Consider the following 21,164-nt stretch of genomic DNA (forward strand, 5'->3'; position numbering starts at 1 on the left):
GATAATGCTCAGACTGGTGACCAGAAATCTTTTCTTCCAGGCTGTTTGCTGGCTTGGAATCTCTTAGGAGCTTCCTTCTGGCTATTAGAATTTTACTCAGAGGAATATTTGAGTTGAGAAAGAATAATGTTGGCAGAAGAACTGTAGGGACTAAAGGGTTATTATAGATTGCTTTCCAAAGGCCTTAAGGGTTGGGATCTTCCTTTAATTGTCTTATTTGGATCCCTTTAACCCCAATATCATTCCCTCCTCTTATGTCTTAGGTTCACTGATAAAGTAAGTTGGGAAGGAATTTGTTTGCTGTAAGCTCCTCGGTGGAGGCACTTGGGTATCGAGCAGTGCTGTGTACAGCTTTGGTGACTCTACCTGCCTTCCTCCCCCCAAGGGAGAAGATGCCCTGTAGCTTCAAGCTCTATTTGCCAAGTATGGTGTTGTGTTTGTTTAGTGATAAATGTGTATTCTATAATGATAATACCTTTTAAATACATCAACTTTGCTAATTGCTTCTCTGTCGGCCTTATACAAAAACTATTTTAAACCATCACAACTGCTGTTGCTGATAGTAACTCATGTTTTTCATTGCTAGCACCTGTGTGCCCTTTCCACTGCCTCTGGTAACACTAGAACATCCCGTTTCACTTTACTTGGAAAAGTGAGGCTAACTATTCTTGCTGCCACCTGTGTCCTGAGAGTAAGTACCTCTACTGGCAGTCATTAATACTCTTGTATAAAATTAAATATTTGAAGACGAGAGTAATGACAAGGGTGAGGAACATGCTTATTTTTAAAGCATTTTTTTTAGATTAAAAACTCTTACAAGCTTTGATTCCATGAACTCTGCTCTACATTCTTTTTAATAAAGAACATGGCCGCTCTCAGCTGTTCACCTGCTGCCTGAATTAGTGCTGGTTGAGATTACCGCATCCTTTTACTCTGTATCCTATAATGTTATGCTCTAAAGATACCTACAAGACAAGGATTGCAGATAGGGAAAATAGCTTGATTTCACTGATCTAGTAAATATTTAGTAGGCTGAGGGGTTTCAAACTCGAAGAGTAGAAGTAGCTAGTCGTTCCGTTGTGGAATTCCTTACTAAAGGATGTTGAGAATGCTAAAAGCTTACCTGGGCTTGAGGGAAAACTGGGTAAGTTAATAGAGAAATTCACTGAGGGTTATTAAGTACATAGCTGAACTCATTATATCCCAGAAAATTTCCAAATACTCTCCTAGCTTTCAATGGATTTAAAAGTGTTCTTTTTTTGTTCCATTTTTTTGTTTTTTCCTGTGCATGCTGGTGTGTACGTCTCTGCACCATTCATTACAGCAGCAGGCTGATGCACAGAGTGTATTGTCTACTCAATATGGAGCCCTTAAATTGAGGGCACACAAGATACAAGCAGATCTTGATCCTAGCCAGATAGTGGAGATGGGAAAACTGGACTTGCCCTCAGAGGCCCTGGAACTGGGAAGACTTCCTGGCCCAACGTCTGCCTGAATTCAGGGAAAAACAGGTGCTCTATGTTAACAGAACATGGGCAGTATTGTCTTTGGCTAAGCACATGTGGTATTTTTGGCAATTTAGCATCTCTAGAGATCAGCACTGTTTGGTGTGTTGGTGTTTGGTGACAGGCTTTGTTCTGGAAAACCGAATCTGAGTTGCTGTTATAAACTTAAGTTACACTGGGAAGAATGGAACAGAAGCACACTAAGTGTTCAAAAAAAGACTTAATTGGTCTTTATAATTAGCAGCATTGTTATTTTAATAAATGTTTGTTCACTAAGCTCTTAAAAAAAAAAAAAAAGAAAATCCCTATATCTCATTGGTGCTATTGATAAGGACAAGGAAAAAGTGATTGTTTTGGGAGGGGAACTGCTGCTGCATTGTTGCTAAAATGTCCTTCCTGATGGAGGGTTTTCCCTGCTCTTGTACAAATCTGAAACAAAAGTAAGCTTTTTTGCAAAGTATGGCACTGCTTTTTGTAGCCTCTGGGACAGGGCATTGCCCACACAGGTACATGCCATCAGTTTTCACTGCTTTCCACCCTTCAGGCTCTGAGATTTGCTGACCTGGAGAGCAGGCTCACTGGCTTGAGCTCGTGGCTGGCAGGAGCTGGGAAAGCTTGTTTCCTGCAGACTGCCTTTGTGGCTGCTTCGTCTTAACGGGGTGCGGGTGGGGAATGCGGTTTAGCGATCCTGTATCTGTTGGTCAAGACTGTCTTTGGAGGAACTTCAGGGGAGAGGAATTGCAGATGATCATCACGAGTTGTGAACTGCACTCGTCCTGCATGTGGCAGAGGAAAACGGAGAAGAATGAAACCTTTGAGATGGGTAAATCTGAAAACTGTGTTTTCATAGTCTTAGCTAAACAGTTTCTAAGCGAACGCTGATTTCGGTTAAGTGGGTTTTTGTTTGTCTTTTTGCTGTTGCTGCCACTTATATAGTGTGTTATTTTTTCCAAAAATGCAATTTTTAGCTTCAAGTGGCAGACTTGTTTCTGGTCAGAAGTTATCTTCTAAGATGACATAGCCTTTCTGAAATTCACGGAACTTTTTCTTTTTTTGGAGTGGTTTTGTTGTGTGGAGAGTAATTACAGATAAGTCTTGGAATGTTCTTTCGAGAAACATGTGAGTGGTATGAGGCAAAGGGTGGTTGTTCAAAGCAACATAACATGTAGGAGTAGTTTAGATGTTGTTGGGAATGGGTGAATTTGTGCAAATACGATTAGGGGGAGTGATATTTATCTCTTTCTGAGAAGACCCATCTATTAAGTTATTTGTAGTCTCTTGCATATGTGTAGTTTTTTGCTACGCGCCGTATTTGTCATCTGCAGACAAGACAGCATGTAACTTGTAACGTTGTCCTAGTCCTCTAAATACAGCCCTCAGGACATCTCTGTTAAATTTAACACGTGAGAGAGGAGACTCTACACTTTCACTACTGTTAATCATTATTTAATGTTTTGACAGCTTCTGTGTATCTTCTCGTTTAACATGCTGGGAGACAGACTGGCAGCAGCAGTAAGCTGAAACCAGGTTCTATTCAGAATGGGTTTCATCATTGTAAAAGGAGGTTTTTGGTTTTTTTTTTTGTTTTTTTTTTTTTAAAGTAGAGGCATGTGTGTTTTCTAATTTAAAATCGGTTACGCTTCTTTCAAAATAGGATCACTCATTCCATTTGCTCTGTAGTTGTAACTGTCTGCAGTCTGACCAGGGGGCTGGTTCCGGCTTTGTGCTGAGGTGGAATGGGAAATTATTCCTGCTAGTATTTCAGTGCTTTAGTTTTGTTAGTGCTGAGAAGTATGACCTTCATTAATGTCAGCTGACATGTTTGTTACTTTAAAGTGTTTGCATGCCTGCAAAACATAACAGCCTGGTAGTAAAGTTTCAGGCGCACTTGTCTCGTTTCTACCGTTAAACCTGAAATGTATTACTCATGACATGAGCACGCAGAGAATGTATTAATAGCTATTGCTCTCTATTGCTCAGCTACCCAGTACTGGATTATCAGAAAATAGAACTGGGCTGATGAGACTGTCTACATATTGTTTACAAGATATTTCAGATCTGGGCAATATTTACTTGTGAGCCTGAGTCACTTTGGCAGTCTGCTGCGCCGCGGACGCTGCGCGTGGGGCTGGGCTGAGCGGCCGCTGCGCGCAGCAGCCTGCTGGCAGCCTCGGGGCGGGGGGGTGGCCCGTGTCTTCCTAGGAGTTATGAAGTCTGAAGAAGATCCTGAAGATGGAGAAAATATACTTGGGGATCCAAGCTAAGTGAAGGATGGAGCAACGTGAATTGAGGGCTGCAGAGAGAATGAATTTCTTGAAGCAGTCTTGAACTCTGGCTTGGTGCTGGCTTTGTAAACTGCAGCAGCTTGTAACTTGATGCGAGATAAATTGATTGCTCTTGGTAGTAAGAAGCTGCAAGACCTATGATGACTTGTTGGTTTTCTTGTGCAACTAAAGACACAGTAGGTATCTTGCACCTTGTATCAATAGAGATAGCTTACAACTGCAAAAATGCTTGAATTTTGTAACCCGTTTTGGCGCTGATCCTTCTGAATTAGCATGACTTATGTCTGTTTTTGTTAACAACTTTTCCTTTGGGGAATTTTTCCTTAAACATAGATAAAAAGCAAAATGCTCAACAGACAATGTTTGATTTAGTGCGTCATAGGAAACTGGTATAATTTCTGTATAGGCATTATAACCAAATAAAAAATGTAAATATGGTAAGATGATGGCAATTAAAATAAGACAATGATCTTATTAATCTCAAGATCACAAAATAGGAGTAAAGAAAGTAGTATGGCAGAAGGATTTTAATGCTTGAATTTGTTCATGCTAATGGGTATAAACTGCAGGTTTTAAAATTTGTTTCATACAGCTGCTAACATGCATAACTGACTTTCCTCTAAGGATGTTAAATGTGTCATATTCAAAGGAATTTAGAGGAGGCAAGCTGATTCTATGTATATATAGTTTCTTTGTTTTGCTTTTGTTGAAATAACTTAGCTTGCATAGTAAGGCAGCTTATAGCTGAGGAAGCTTGCCAGGCTTGTCAAGTGTCAGAGGAGTAATGTTTTCCTCCCTGGCAATGCGTACAGCTTTTTTTTGTGGAAAAACAATCAATTCTATCTAATGCCACCGTTCTGACTTTGTTATCCTGACTAGGCTGACTTGGTTTTTAAAGTAATGGATGGTTTAATTGGCTGACAATCAGTAATGCGCTCTGGCAAGTAAGCACTAGTGTGCATAATTTCAAAGCTGTCTATTTTTATTACTCTGTCACTTCCAGCAAGAATTCTACAGAGTAGTTGTTTATAATACTTCATGATTACCTTAATCTTTTAATTCATGGGAATGGGGAATGAAGATAACTATGCTTACAACTCTGTTAAACGAGTCATTGCACAGATGCAGGCTGTGGTGTGGTGGTATTTGTTTTTTTGATATAACTGGCTCCAAGGGCAAGCTGAGAACTTGCTTGCGAGCAGCGTTGAATTCTGGCCGCTTTGAGAAGCAGCTACCTAGAGATGGAGCTCTTCCCTGTGGACTCTCTAGACCTTATATTAAATCTTGAAAACTCAGTGTAGTCCTATCTTGAAAGAATATAACCTTGTTTTTCATATGAAGATTGTACATAGGTTTTGTTTTTTATCTAGTATTGCTACTCTTGGTCTCACAGAAAGACTTGATAAAACTTTCCTATCATGGATTTGGCACTTTAAAGTGGGGGAAGAAGGTTTTGATGTTCTTTATTTAGTGAGGCAAGGATCTTTCAGTCCACAGTGATAAGTAACTTAGTGCAGCTGTAAATTGCTTATGGAACACCGTTTTCAGTGAATAACGTAGACTACTTTCAGTATGTATCGTTAGACTGGAATCTAATACTCCTTTTTCAGCCTTTTTCTTTTGTCAGAAGCCCCTCAAATAGAGGGTCATCAGTGTCTTCAGCTTGACCATGAAGATCATGTCACACAACAGATTTTTCTGAAAAGTAAAAGCAATTTGGAAAGAATAGGTTTGGCCACACGTGGAACAAGCTTAGGTTTTTTTGGGGGTAGAATGCTTGGCGTGTGGCTTGAAATAACAAATATGAATTAAAAGGAAAAAGTGAGGTGTGACTGATGTCCGGGTGCGTGATGATCTATTTATAACTGGCTTTTGCTTTCTTTGCAAAGTCTGCATGGCTTTGATAATTGCAGACTATTTGTGTCTATGAACTTTTTTTATACAGCTCAATAGATTTCTAACTTCTTGAACGTCTCACTTGATCAGCTAAAACTTTGACACTTTCAACAGTCTAAAATAGTCAAAAGTTCAGGATTTAACGGTGCTAGTTTAAGTCTGTTTTTAAGAACAGCCAAATTCAGTGTATTGAATGACTAAGGAAGTTTCCGTATTGATGTCGTGTGTGTATATAAGCTGCCCATAGGCAGGGAGACGTCCATTGTTTAGGCGTTCTGTTTTGTGCAGTGCACGTACCTGGCTATGGTCCAGCGTCGTACCAGATCTGCTTCTGTCTCCAGCCATGTGGTGTTGCCTATATGTCTTCCTTTATATATGACTGCAGGTGCATCAGCTCAATGAGCTAGTTCCATGAGAAATTTTTTTGTATTAGTTTTCTTATGGATCGGCCCATCATGCAGCTGCGGGATGAGTCTCTTCACCTGCTCCAGTGCAACCTCAGTGGCGGGAGAATATGGCTGGGAAGGGGAGATGACATATCCGTGGCACAGCAGGTTACTGCCAGGAGGAGAGGTGGCATCAAACTCTTCTCCCATACCAGTGACTGGAAGAGGATGCTTTGAGAAAAGCAGCTTGTATGAATTGGAAAGAAAAACAGGCTCTCCACTCTGTTTTCCTGGTGTTCTCTTATCAGTTTAGTTATGGAATGGACACTAAAAACAAAATAGTTTTCAGTAAAGCAGGAAAGCTCAACTTTTAAAATAAATGTGAGCTTGGTCTAGAGAGGGTTAAATTTATCATATACGTTGCATGTGGCTGACTGTCAAATTCGTGAAAACTGAAGTCTACTTCTGATTACATGTATTGCATAATTGTCTTCAAATATCCCATAAAGTTTACTCGCATCCACTGAGTTCTCCTGTGCCATCTTTACTGCGTGTGTGTGTGTATATATATATATATATTCCCCTTTATATATGTGTGTGTGTAGGTGGAAAAATTCTAGCAGCTGTGTTCTATCTGCTCACTTATGAAAATTTTTTTTAATGAATGTTGAAAATGCTGAAAAGCTTTTTCTGAAGACTTAGATGGAAAATTGTGGGCAGTACTATTTTTGGCTCAATTACTTGTACCTCCTTGCTTCTTTCTGTTATGTCTTGTCCCTGCCTCAAACATTACAGATAATAAACAAATATTTAATCTAAAGAAATGATCTTTGTTGTGACTTTCTTTGGACTATCGTGATTTAAAAGACTGATAAAAGATGAACAAAAACCTATCCAGATTTCATATAGCTAATGGAGTTAATTGCCTTGCTGTTGAGAGAAAAGAATTGATGATATGCCATCCCTAAAGGGCATGAGACTAAGAGGAGACATAGCTCTTCAAATATATAAGAAGTGCTGCAAAGAAAGGAAATAATTCTTTTATCATGCATAGTAGAGACATTAAGAAGTGATAGCCAGTTTAGACGTTAGGAAAAATCTCAAATATGAAGCACTGAACTACAATTGTCCTCAGACAACCCAGCCTCTCCATCAATAGAGCTTTTAAGAAGTTGGACAAATACCTTGATAACTATGCATAGTATTGCTGATCTTGTATGGGGCTCACTGGTTGTGATGACCTTGTGATATCCCTTCTAGACACATTATTGTCATGGTTTTTGAGATAATAGAAGTTGCCCTGCTATAAAAGCATGTGTGTACAAATACACGTGATATCTCTTCCCTCCTTGTAAAATCCTTGGCTTATCACAGCCCTATGTAGCAAATTTTTCCTTTGCCAATCAACCGCTATGGGGAGGGAGACTTGTTTTTTGATCAGGATGGAAGAATCCTTGAAGGGAGACTAGAAGGCAAGGATCCAGTGGAAAGGTAGCTCTTGTAGAGGCCTCACGTAGCAGATAAATAGCTTGTGGTTGCATTATGGAGTCAGAAGATGATGACTAAAGACCATTTAATATGAGAAACTGTCTGAAAACTTAATTTTTGTTTCCTTTAAAGCTACAAAGAAACTGTCACTTGTGTGCAGCTTTAGGTTTACTTTAGCTTTGGACAGAACAAGTTTGGACAAAATAACAAAAACAGGGCAGTTTTGTACCCAAATGATCTACTTTAGGAACTGAATGACTTAGCATTGACTGTACCCTGCTCCAGACAGTCTAGTTAACAGCCTGATTGAAATGCTATAGTGTCTAAACATCTTAAAAGCTACGACTTAATTTTTAAACTAAGACTTTTTTTCTCTTGGAAATAGCATATAACTTGGCCTTTTGTTGAAGCTGCTCTAGCAGGTTAATACTGCACATAAGCTCACTAATTTTTCTGTTTATATCTTATACAGCTGAATGCAGACTGGAACAAGTATGATGACAGGTTAATGAAAGCAGCAGAAAGAGGTGATGTGGAAAAGGTTTCATCAATCCTTGCCAAAAAAGGAGTCAACCCTGCTAAACTGGATGTGGAAGGGAGGTCGGCGTAAGTAACTCCAGTAATCCAATAACGGATGTTGGGGACGCGAGTGGAAGTCGTTCAATTCCTAAATCTTGCTACTTGAAAACCTATTTTTGTATAAAACTGTAATACACTGCGATAGACTGTAGCCTTATCTAAACTAATCTTATGTAAGCTTTTAATTAGCAATTGCACATGGAAAAAGCACATTGCTTCTAGAGTGTAGTGAAAGAAGCAGCGAAGGCAGAAAACCTGTTTAAACAGAAATTTGAATTAATGGTTTATCGTGTGACTGTAGGATGATATAGCAACGACGACTGATTCTTAAGCATGACCTAGCTAGGTTTCATAGAGATGTGTGGCTGCATTCTGATCTCTTTCTAGGTGTAGGTGATTTATTCATATAAATCAAGAGGGGGGGTGTCCCAGTTAAGAGGCAGAAGAAAGCTTCCCGGAGTTGCTATCTTGTTCAATTATTTAAAGGTTTCTAAAATTGTTTGTCAATCTGTAGTTGATATTTTTAGAACAATCAAACTAAACTTATTTTAAAAAAAGACTGCCGGCAGTGTTTTTAATTTTAAACAAAGACCAGCTCAATCAACACCTTAACACCGCAAGATTACAGATAAATAATTCAACTAGATTCTCAGCCGTAATTTGAAGAAGTGTACATAAGTTTTGAATGAAGTATTAGAAGTATCAAGTGTAATGTGAGTTATGAGGCAAGCTAATTTCTGACTTAGCAAACTTTTGGTTCCTGAGGCTATATTATGTTAGAGATACTGTTTATTCCTTAGTGAAACGGGCTTGAGCTATTGGCTTGTACCCTGCCTGCCTTTTAATCTTTTCCACAGCAGTCTTGTGTTTTGAAAGGTATTTTGAATTGATGCATATACGATGGTGTATGTGTCTTGCAAACTGCTGATTTCTTTATCTACATTTTTTTTAGTATTGAGGATCTACTCTTGACTCTTGTAAATCAGAGCTGCTTGTCATGAGAGGTAGATGTTTTAAAACTGGATGTTACGTTACTTTCCTACTTCTCAACTGGTTATGAGCAATTGTTTAACACGTCCTGACTCTGAGTAATGACAGATGCTGCTAATTATGAACCATCATGTTAGCTTTACTTTGCACTGAGCATCTTCATCAAGTTTGTGTTAACATCCACCTCTGACTGTATATGGTCCTTGGATGACTTACTAATTGAAAATGTTATTGTTGTTGTCTATCAGTAGCTTAGGATAACTGGAATAGAAAGTAAAGACAGAATTAGGCTTAATGGAAGGGGTGAAAAGAAGAAGCTCTTCCTTTTTTTTTTTTCTTCCTTTCCTTGCTCTAGAAGTTAGATAGTCATCTATACTGTAGTCATTATGAAAATGTTCATATTGACAAAAAAAAAACCTATCAGAATTCCAGATAGCCAGAATGTCAAATTCTGATAAAAGAATCTTCGCTTTTAGTATTTAAATACTTGCTCTTGCTAAATTTGAATGTGAAAGAAAAATGGAAAGTGTACTTATATTTTAGTTAAGTGATTCACTGCTTCAAGGTAAATGATGACTGCTTCGGAGAGCCCCCCTGTTCCTTAAAGTAAAAGCTACAGAACAGGAAATGGATACTGTACAAAACTGAATTTGTACTGCATAATGCTTTTGGTATACAGTGTTTTGTTTTAACTTTCCTGCTTAACGTATTACCTTTTTCTTTTGTGTATGAAACAGTTGTGCTTAACCAAGGTACCATCTGTTTTTAGATTCCATGTTGTAGCGTCAAAGGGAAATCTGGATTGCTTGAATACTATTCTTATTCATGGAGTTGATATCACAGCCACCGATGCTGCAGGTATGCTTCCTTGAAGTTCAGAGTAGAACTTCCAAAAATTTTCAGCTTTGTTTTTGTTTTGCAGTAGGATTAAGGCAAGGGGTAAGACAGATTCTTGATTTCTGTAGCATTTCCTGTTCTTGCTATAAAACTGACCTTTACCTGAGTGACTTGTGGCTCAACTTAGAGAAAACTGGTCATGTCCTGTCATATAGGTTCATGAATGCTCCTCAGGTTCAGCAGAACTTGTTAATTTTGGCTCTGTGCTGCTATAGCTGTGTAGTTTACTCCAGTCTCACTGGTGAGATCTGTTCCTCTGGTTAAGGATAACAGTTTAAGAACTGTTTTAAATGAATTTGTGTTCATTGAAATATCAAGTGCATTTCATGGATGCTTGTAGCGTACATAAGGAGAATTTGATTTAAATGACATGGTAAGTGTTCGTACACTTGTACTGAGCCCTCAAAACTTCCGTGTACCTCTGGGCTACCTTTTGCTTTACCCATATGAGATCAGAGTTTGTGTGAAGGTGTTATGAAAGAGTTAAACTATTAAGCTATTTTTCTTAAGCTATTTTTGCTTAAGATTATGTGCTGTCTCATTATTTAACATAGTTGGAGTATATTTTATTTCCGAGATCATTACGGAAATCTAGCCTCTTCTTACTCACCAGATTTTTTTGTAACTCATATGTGGGGTCACTTGCAGTATTTTGAGAATAATTTCACTGTGCTTGAACTTGAATCCTCAGTTGCAGTTTTTCTAAATTAAGAAGGAAGATATTTAGCAAAGGGAATGAAGTATATATGGGATAGGTGGATTAGTTATAGTACTAGTTGGACTGGAGAAAAAAAAAAAAGGGGTGATTATTTTTAAAACTATGTAGATGTTGGCCTAAACTGCCTCTTGTCCTGCAATCAGTGGAGTATTTTAAAGGCAGTTGTGTGACTCGATGTTTCCCTACATGCAGCATGTGATAACCAGTAACGAGGCATCTGGGAATTATGGAGGAGGCAGAGTTTGGGTTCAGATGAAATAAACTCTTCATAAAGCCTTCAGTAAAGGACAAACCCGTTTCTTATGGGTTAGTGTTATTTGATAGACTTTTGGAGAAACAATGTGGGCATGTTGAATGTGCGTGTGATATTTCTAAGCGCAAATACAAAATAGGTCCTGAATTTGCTGCTCTACTTACAGGTCGAAACGCATTGCACCTAGCTGCAAAATACGGACATGCTCTATGTTTGCAGAAGCTATTGCAGGTACTGAAAAATGTAACCCAGCGCTCTGCTTTTGCTCTTAATAAAAAGAAAAAGGGGTTCTTAAATATACTTATTTGATGTTGAAGTGTTCCACTTTCTTTAAAGAATTACTTGTGGTTTTTTTTTTTTTAAAAAAAAGAGCAAGAGAGACAGTCATGGGGAAAAGATGTTTTCACATAAAATAAGTTGTGGCTGAGAGTGCTAAAATTAAGAAAATAAATATTTGTTTATCTTTTCATGTAGACTAAGTTTTAGTTTAAACATGTGGTAAAAAGGAAATGGAGTTGAGTCTTTTCAAGGTTCATGTTCATTTTCTAAATATATGGGTATTTAGGAGCAATAGGACTGAAAAGTCTGCTCAGCAGTAGTGTTTTCTTCCACAGATGGACAATTATATCTAGTCATCTTTCATTAATGAAACAATATTGGGTTGTGTATTGGGGGGAGGGGTTGGGGTTCCCTTCACTACGCTAGTTGCAAGTTACAATTGTAGAACCCCATTAATTCGTGAGAGAAGCTTCCTTGTAATGTCATATTAATATTTATTCCTGGTCAGTTTGTGCCCATTTGAACTTTTGCCAAGCTAAAAGATGCTTTTAAATGGATCTCTTCTCCTGGTTGTTGCATATGTCTGCATGCTGACACGAATGGTATATTTTCTGTAGAATGCCAGAACTAATAGTGATATTGGTACCAATATGAGTAAAAACTAATAGCAAAGAATCCTAGCTGTAGTGCATAAACACTTGGAAGTTTTAATGGAAATTGTGTGTGATTGCAAATTTTTTTTTGCAGTCTTAACTTACTTCTAAAACTTTTCTGATCAGTGTTTGGAGCGATAGAATGCGTGCGCCCCTAGTTCTTTTCATGTATGTCAATATACTTGTGAACTATAAAAGCACATTTTTTTCTCATTAAATGACTTCATTACTTCTAATAAAACACCAAGTCACTTCATGTTTTATAAATGCAATCTCAATCCTAACTGAAGCTGAATTACTTATTCTAACAGTACAATTGTCCAACTGAAAATGTGGATCTTCAAGGAAGAACTGCTCTGCACGATGCAGGTAAAGGCTTTGCTTTTCTGGTAACTGTAGAATGAAATCTAGGTTCAATGGCTTAATTCTCAGATGGACATAATTCTTTTTTTTTTTTTTAAAAAACTTTGCTAACAGTAGTGTGGAAAAAAAAAAAAAAGTCTTGTGTTGTCATGATGTTTGTCCTCAAGCACAAACCTGTGTGCTTCATTAATTGTCTTGGGGAAAGACTTAGCAGAGGTTATAAGCCTGTTAAGTGTCATGATGTCTAATCAAATCTTAAGAATAGCAGGTCTAGGTATAGCAGTCATAGTGTTAAAATAGCTTCACCTTGGACTGTGTGAACCTCATGTTATGCCATGCAGTGTCTTAAATCAACCACCACTGTCCAGGACTTTTTCACGTACTTTTGAGAGTCATGGAGTCTTGTCATGCTTTAATTTACTTTCACATATCCTTGGGAAATAAATGTACCCAAGGAGGCACGTGGGATTTTGTGAAGGCTCTATTCAGCGATATAACTTACTCTTTTTTCCTTCTCTTAAAAGCTATGTCAGACTGCTCCTCCAGTATACAACTACTCTGTGATCATGGGGCCTCTGTGAACGTGAAAGATGGAGTAAGTTGCTGCTTAAATCTCTCTCCCATATGAGCCCCACTGGAGTTTGTGCTTTTTCTCCTTTCTCCCCTTTCCTTATTTCTTTCCTCCTTTTCTGTCTTCAGGATGGGAGGACACCACTAGTGCTGGCCACTCAGATGTGTCGTCCCACAGTTTGTCAGCTTCTAATAGACAGAGGAGCAGAGGTTAATGCCAAGGACAAGCAAAACAGGTAATGCATGCAGCATGTTAGAATGTCTACTGACCCTCTCAAAGTGGAGAGCTGTCCTTTGTTTTCAGTAAATATGTTAAAACTTGGCTGAAAGGAATCCTAAACCGGCGCTTAATCCAGAAGTAGATGTGCCAGTTCAATAACGCAAATAAACTTGGCCTTTTTAATCGCTTTTCCTCGCATCTAAAATGCGTATTGTGTGAACGTATTGCATGTTGCTGGCTGCAGAGAAACAAAAGTTGCTTGTGCTAAAGGTTCATCTCGCCTCTTCTCTTACTACTTACTCCAGCTGCACCTCACACCCTTTGTCATGATCCATTTTGCCTATTGATTCCAAAAGTGGTACTCAGTGTCAAGAAGTGCTCAAGTCCCTTTGGGGTTCCTAAGGAAACGTTTCAGAGTGTTTAGGTCCCTTGTCTGTACGTGTGGGTCTATGTGTAACTATTTCTCCTCGCAGTTATTTCTTAGAGGATGACTGCATCAGTGGGCATGAGGCTGCTCTTGGCCAGGGTGTGGGCGCTTGCATGGCGTTTGCTGGAACTGGCAGGTGTTGCTTTGGAAGGGATTGCCAGGGCTTCCAAACACTCGCTCAAACTTTGTCGGAACTTTCTTTCATCTTGGGTTTGTTGTTTGTATTTAAATAGAGAGTGAGCCAAAAATCGTACCTCAAAATACAGGGTGGCTCTCAAAGGCAGTATATTCATCCTCGCTTCAAGAAAGCAATGCTTTTGGAGTGAGTCTTTCTGTTTGTTTCTTTTCACAATAAATATTTAAAATTCACTACATGACTGCTTAAAATTCTTTTCCCTCAATAGAGGAAAGAACTTTTTTTGACTGAAATTGCATGGTTAGACATAAACGTGTGAGGGATTATTCCTATAACTGATTGTTCCATTGTAAACGTGAGATCTCTGAGTCTCTGAATGCAGTCTTTCTCCCCGTTCCCAGGACTGCCTTAATGTTAGGCTGTGAATATGGCTGCAAGGATGCAGTAGAAGTTTTGCTCAAAAATGGTGCGGATGTTAGTTTGGCTGATGGCCTTGGTCATGACTGTGCTTACTATGCCAGAATTGGTGACAATATTGACATTTTGGCTTTAATAAAAGCTGCCGTTGAGGATTCCAGCAAAGGTATGAAAAACACTACTGTACTGTTTGCGGTTATTCTTTCTTTTGAATTGTGCATCTTCTCACTGTTAAGTCTTCAGAAACCTGTTCTTTGGAGGGCACCTGTAACTTTTTAAACAAAGAGGTCATAAGCTGCCTGTTTGGGAGGAAAGATTGTGTGTGCATCTACTTTATTTTTTTATATCAAGCTTTTATAGCTAATACATGCTGTCATGTCATGGGGTACGGGTTTATAATCTTCCTGAACCTGGCACTGTAGTATTGATCATGACAGTTTCACCTTGGACTTGTGTCTCTCTTTCCAGTTAATCAGAAACAGCAAATATCTATTTCTTGAGATAAAAACTTAAGTAAAATAGCTGAGTATGCATTGCATGAATCTGAATGAAATACACTTTAAATTCCCGATTCTTGTGGTGCTTTTTCAGCAAGGGATATCATGAAGAAAGGGCAACCTGAACAAAAGGTGAGACTTTTTATTCTAAATACCTGTAGTAGTTTCTGAAGAAGACAGAGAGGACATGTAGCATTAATGAAGTTTCTTTCTGCTGTAGCATTATTTCTTTCCATCTTATTGGTGGGGGTAGGGCAGGGGGAAGATAACAAGGCACAGAATGGATAGGGGTGTTTGAGCCTTATCTTCTGGCTGATGTTTGTCTTCAGTAAATTCTCTGTTGTCTAAGGCTGGATGCAAGCTGTTGCTGAATGAGGAGCTGGCTTTTGCATGTCATTACTGCATCTGCAAAAGCTTGTTGTTCTGCAGAGTAGCTTGGGGCACCTTATGTTTTAAAAATGGGTGTGGAATGAAATTGTATAGTCTCTAACTGTTCTAGCGAAATTTTCTAAGCTTTTTTTAATTGAAACGTTCACAATATATCACACAGAAGATTTTTAGGAGATATGGTGTGAGTTTTACTACGATTTTTGTCTTTGCTGTGAAGTAAATAGCCTTGGTAGTTGGCCTGTAAAGGTAGTTCACGAGTAAAGTTGCCATGCTGAAGCTACTTAATGCATGCGTACATGTTTTTCTTCCAATTTCAGTGCCTCATTTGGTAGAGGACAGTGTCACAATTATGAAATACTTTGAGGGTTCATAATTTTAGGATTCATAACCCTGTCTGTTGCTGCCCAGCTGACCTGTTACTTTGATTTATGCTAAATGTTTTGTTTGACATGGAGTATAAGCATGAGGTATTTCTGAACGTAAATAGTGGCTTCTTTCTGCATCTGTATACTGAAATGCAGCCCTTAAATTCTGAGGCATGATTCTCCGGTCTGTTGAACCTGTTCAGGGAGGTGTTGGAGGGACCCTTGTACCAAGGGTCATGCCACAGTTGTATGAACCTGAAACAGGTAGGGTGCAAGCTGCTTACCCTGACCACTGAAGCATTATACAGCTGGTGGTGTTGAGAGACTGGTTAAGATTATGCTGTAGTGCAAAGCTTGCTCAGTGTATTTTTGAGTTCTTAACTTCACATGTAGCTGAGAAGGTTACTTTTGTCATCAGATGGTATGTGTATTTCTGTTTGAAAACACTTTGATATGCATGTCTGAGATTTGACAAGCATCCTGTTTTCTGTCTGGTTGAGATCGTGAGAGATCTAACTCTTAAGGAGAAACAGAGCTAGCAAAACTTGAACGTTTAGTAGTATTGCGCCCCAGTGGAAGCCGAAACCAAAGTGGGGATCGGCCAGCTGTCCCCAGAAAGGGATATCTTCAGAATGCAACAGGCACGTAAATTAAAGTATTAATGTTACAAAAACAGGTTACTAACGTGTCACAGAAATGGAATCGGCTGCATGCACAGGAGGAGATGAATGTCAAAGTATATCGGAAGGAACATAATGCTCAGGTGAGCCAGAACATTTTCTATGACTTCTGTATTCTCTATGCATAATGAACCAGGCACATTAAAGACAAGATGTGCTTGTAAGTAAGCATTAGCCATTCCATTAAGAAAGGTCATATATAGTGTTGTTTAATTAAAATGTAATTGTGTGAGTATGCAATGCAGTAATTCCACAGAAACTTTGGGGGGAGGGGAGGAAAAAAACCTGTTTGTATGTGTAATGAATAGTGGAAAGTCTCTTGATGTCTTAGCCCGTCCCATCTTTAACCCTTTGTCTACAATGTTCTTGTGTAGTACCTCAGCCTCTGATCCTAGAATGAGAAATTTTTAGATCACAAAACAGGAAAGCTTTTAACATTCTTCTGAGAGTGTTGCCGATGTGTATTTAAGTGTCTTACTAAAATGATTTGCATCATAATTATGTTAACTATGACTATCTCATCTAGTTACTGTGTCATTACAGGTGTTGAGGAGGTAGATGGCTTTTTAAACTGTAGTAAACAAGCCACTGAGAAATTTAGGCTGTTGTTTTGCAATGCTTTCTAATAAATGGATAAAGATCTCTAAATGCAACTTCTCTGGTTTGAGCTGAAGTATTGATCACAGTGAAGGAAATGATCTAATCTGGCAAAACTTAAACAGGCTTTATTGTTTGGGCGTAAGCACTGGACTGATTGAAGGTAAAAAGACCCGTCATTTTTCTTATGTTGCACTTAATATATGTTACTAGGGTGATACTTGTGGCTGTTGGAACAGTTAGCCCATTTAAAGGTGGTTGCTCCTCATGCTGGTGAGGAGATTTTTTTCTTGTTGCACCTTTGACTAGTGGCTGGGTTTCAGACGCTGTTTTAACATTAGTCATTTTGCCATGTTGACAGATGGTAGATAAGCAGCCTCTAAACCGCTGTTAACATGAAAGTAGAGTAAGATAACATTTTAAACTTCTGTGTACATTTATCCAAGAATGAGCTTTCTGGAGATGGAAAACTTGAAGGAACTTAAACTTATTTGTAAACATTCAAAAGGAAATAGACCTAAAGTAGGGCTACAAAATGATTATGGGACTTCTTAATCAAGATTTGGTGTCTTTTAATGACTGTTGAAATTATTGATTCTGACTCTTTAGCTTTCCTTGTGTATTTTTTTCTAGGAACTGGAATTAGAAAATCAAGACTTGAAAGATCGAATGAGAGAAGTGCAAGAGGAGCAAAGGATGTTGTTGGATAGAATCAATGGGCTACAGCTACAGCTGAATGAGGTAAAACTAAATTAGAATAACCTGACTTGGAAGCTGTGATAACCACCAGACACTGATATGAGCTTTTCTTTCCACTTTAAAGAGTCTTCACTATAAGTAGAGTGTGGTCTTCACTGCTTTCCTGTAAGTTATTTCTATTATGTATCACTGTCATTGCAGCATTTCTGCTGCAAAGGAAGATAGCCTTTGATCTTGTAGTGATACCTCAAATATGATGAGACTTGTTAATCCTCATAAATCTGAATAACAGCATTTATGCCTATACTTCTTAATGTAATCGTAATGTGTTTTGGTATATTGTAATTTGGAGAGCAAACTTAATCTGCGCGATTAAATGTAGGTGTTGTGTGTTGGTACGTATGATGCTCAATGCTTGTTTTTTTTCTAGCTATTACTCTAAGTAGAAATATGTAAAGAACTCTTCTTGCCAGTTGAAAATGGTTTTCAGTACAGAATCAGTCACCCTAATTTGAAACTGTCTTCTGAAATGTTCTCTGTATTTGGAGCGCTCGAGATGCCCAGTATAACCGAGGAGGAAAAATCAAAACAGGATTTTTTTGCTTTCTGGAGGCTCACATTTGTTCCTGCACTTCATTTCTGTAGGAGGTGCGCTTTTAAAAAAAAAAAAAAAAAAAAAAAATCCCCTAAATGGAGCACAGAAATAAAACCAGTGCATCTTCACATAGTCTGACCTTCTAGGACAAAGCTTATTTTGAGCATTGCCTTTAAAACAAACAAAAAACCTTTAACATTTATTTTCCAAGGTCAGCAAGTTTCTACTGAAAAATTACTTTTCTGCCTCCAGTGATATATGATCTAGATAATCAAAACATATTCCCGCTTCTTAATATACCTTTCAAGGGACGTTGTTCTGTCAAACATTCTTAACTTCTATTTCTTTTTTCTTTCCCAATGTTGAATGTTAAATGGAAGGGGAAAAGCGTATTGGAAGCATGTAGCATTATAAACTGGGGTAGACTCATTAATGAACTGTATATAAGCCCCTTCAAAAACACTATTGAAAAATGATTTCTGGGGGGATTTTTTGTTATTTTTGCAGGAGCAAATGTTTGCAGATGATCTTGAAAATGAGGTAGGATATACGACCTTTAAGTGTAATGGAACTATGGAATAGAGGAAATGGCTATTGTGCTAAAGTTACAGTATTTAAGTTATAGAGAAAAAAGTTATCCATAAGTGCTAAATGAACTATCTAGCAATACATACTCTGCTTATACAGCTGTACAGCATTTGTTACTACAAATGAGGTATGTAGTCCCTATGGCACCTTTAAAGTAAACTTAATATAGGAATATCTCTTTAAGTAGACTTCCAGTAATGCCAAACTAATAAATGCAAATATGGGGTTGGTGCATATTCCCATGAATCTCTTCATGCTTGTAGAAGAACTTTAGAATTGAGAAATTAGTGGTTCTTTCAGTATTGACGTTGGTTGAAGTTCTCTAAACAAGTTGCTTGACATCTTATAAATCTGACTATTGTTGTGGCTTTGGCTGTTTGACTGTTTGACCCTTCTGTTCTGTTTCAGAAAGATGAGTTGAAGAAAATCTTAACTACCAAGGAAAAACAGCAGGAAGAAAGCTTAAGAACTATTGAAGCTCTAAAAGCTAAACTCAAATATTATGAAGTACGTTAATTGATTTGAAATGTAATATGGTTGCTATCTACTGTAGTAAATACTGAGGCAATTGTAGTTTAAATTTCTGAAAGTCTTAAATAGCCCTCTTGTTGTAAAAGCCTTCTCTGCTCTTTAATCCATAGTTAAATATAGCATGACATTTTGAAACAAACTTTCACCTATACTCTTACGCTTTCTACCTTTTGCTTTCAGGTTGACTTTGTGGGGTCTGGAAGTAATTTTGGTAATAGTAAGTATATTTAATTCTTAAAACTCGTTATGCATGATGCAGCGTTAGAATACATAAATGAAACTTCTTTGTCTTTTCCTTTTGGTTGTCTTAGCTATAGCCAGACTTAGCTGGCCCAGTTGTGTTCACCTGAGTGCTAGGGTACTGTCCATCAGTCTCGCTTAGGAGCAACTGCGATACTGTGAAATCTGCATTGTAACTCTCGTATGTCCTCGAATAACAAGAAAAACAATCTGAGTGAGATCTGTGATCCAAGCTGAATCCTTCCATTTCCATTCTTCATGTCTTAAAAGCACTCATTCCAGCTCATGTCTTGTATTCTGACTGCTCGTTCCTCCTGTCAGACAAGAGAACTGTGGTCATTGTGAAAACTTTAGCATAAGCAGATTTGAGCATCACTTCAAACACAGAACCTCAGCTTTTGTTATATTAGAAATAATTCAGTTTCCGCAAACTGAAGCTTTTTATGTCCAGCTCGGTTACAGGCCTGTCTTGCGCTTACGTAACTTGAAGTGTTGTTTAGCCTGTCACGAGCCATTGTTTGCTACCTGTCAGAACAGGTCACTTGGAGTGTTTTTCCCTGTGTGTTCATGTGTTGCCACGCAGCTAAATCGAGGTGGCTTCCATACTGTTTTGCAGAATTGTATCTAGCCCATGAGGGTAGGGGTATCTTTTCCTTCAGGGGGTTTTGGTACAGGCTTCATGTATGACTGCGTTAAAGGGGCTTTGTCTTGATAGCAAGTACTTAAACACTAAACTGCAACCTAGTGCAGTCCTATTGAAGAGAATAGGATTAGGAAGGAAAAATGGTTCTTGTGATTGTTTTACTGTTTTTAAACAAAGACTAAGTGCTGTTTGCTTGTGAAAACATAGGGAAAGAAGACTTACTACTTAAGCAAGGTCAAGTGTTTGCTGTGGAATCACAGGTAATAAATATTTACCACCTGGGAAAATTATGATCCTTAGTTATGACAGATGTATGCTTGGGAAAGCTATATTTACTTATGCATATATGTATATTAAACATTACGTCTTGAATACAAAAATCTTCTGTCAATACTTGCCTCACTAAATTTATTTTGTAACTGTTGGTGCCCTCTACAGTTGCTTATGTAGCATAGCTTTAAATGCTGTGAAACTGCACACTGATCTTTAATGACCATTCTTAAAACTGAATCAACAGGCTGCTGGACCGAAAGTCACAGTTTAGAGTACAGTCAGTTGTTCTTCTGAGTGTTGTGTGTGGCTTTTTGTTTTTTTGTTTTTGCTATTTTTCCTTAAATTCAGATAAGATTCGGAAAGCTTTAGTGCCCTGTCATTTAAATAATCAATTTTCTGCCAATTTTGTCTTGCTGATATCTAGCCACACTTTGAAGCCACAGCTTGGTTATTTGTGAGGTCCAGCAGGCTTTTACAGTGAGCCATGCATGACGGGAATTAGTCCTAACTAACAAATTGTTCTGATACTCGAGTCCTTCATCTGTCTGTTGTGCTTCCAGACGTTTGAGTGATGGTCAAAAATAAATCTGTGGATCTTATGTTTTCTGTTTTTTTGCCAAGTAATTTTTACTGAAATATGTATTTTGATTTGGTGAACTTCTGTGCCAGAGAGAGAGAGAGAGAGAGAGAGGAAACTCGTTCTTAATTTCCTGTTAAGTGTCTGAGTGTTCTTCAGGTAACACAAAAAATGCAGAAATCCAGTCTTTTGCTACGTTTCACATGAGATTATCCAAACAGACTGAGGATTTTTTTTTTTCTTTTTCAATTGAAGCACGTAATGAGTTGATGTGCTATAAAGGAAAGATCCTGCCCCAAGCAGGAGTAAAGTAGCTTTAAATTGTCAGGAAGTTGCTGCTTTTTGGAAGGAACAGAAGATCACCAAAGCAAGTCTGTATCGTGTAATTGTGTAATAACCCTCATGCTTGGTAGTGAAAGTAGCCTTT

At 38.2% G+C, this 21,164-nt stretch overlaps 1 protein-coding gene across 3 annotated transcripts in view; it reads left to right on the forward strand.

Annotated features, from left to right (window-relative positions):
- UACA (uveal autoantigen with coiled-coil domains and ankyrin repeats) overlaps window positions 1-21,164 on the forward strand; it is a 37,127-nt gene that overhangs the window by 8,617 nt on the left and 7,346 nt on the right. For 2 of the 3 annotated variants that reach the window (XM_068958329.1, XM_068958331.1), the window contains exons 2-15: window positions 8,033-8,166; window positions 9,899-9,987; window positions 11,164-11,228; window positions 12,241-12,298; window positions 12,817-12,887; window positions 12,992-13,098; window positions 14,047-14,228; window positions 14,654-14,691; window positions 15,991-16,077; window positions 17,225-17,332; window positions 18,393-18,425; window positions 18,882-18,980; window positions 19,185-19,221; window positions 20,095-20,147. In XM_068958329.1, the coding sequence (XP_068814430.1) occupies window positions 8,033-8,166; window positions 9,899-9,987; window positions 11,164-11,228; window positions 12,241-12,298; window positions 12,817-12,887; window positions 12,992-13,098; window positions 14,047-14,228; window positions 14,654-14,691; window positions 15,991-16,077; window positions 17,225-17,332; window positions 18,393-18,425; window positions 18,882-18,980; window positions 19,185-19,221; window positions 20,095-20,147 (1,161 nt within the window). The remainder of the gene's footprint in view (window positions 1-8,032; window positions 8,167-9,898; window positions 9,988-11,163; window positions 11,229-12,240; window positions 12,299-12,816; window positions 12,888-12,991; window positions 13,099-14,046; window positions 14,229-14,653; window positions 14,692-15,990; window positions 16,078-17,224; window positions 17,333-18,392; window positions 18,426-18,881; window positions 18,981-19,184; window positions 19,222-20,094; window positions 20,148-21,164) is intronic. The other variant, XM_068958330.1, reaches the window with a different exon arrangement.

The sequence above is a fragment of the Struthio camelus genome, chromosome 12 (assembly GCF_040807025.1).
Source record: "Struthio camelus isolate bStrCam1 chromosome 12, bStrCam1.hap1, whole genome shotgun sequence".
In the NCBI taxonomy this organism is placed as follows: domain Eukaryota; kingdom Metazoa; phylum Chordata; class Aves; order Struthioniformes; family Struthionidae; genus Struthio; species Struthio camelus.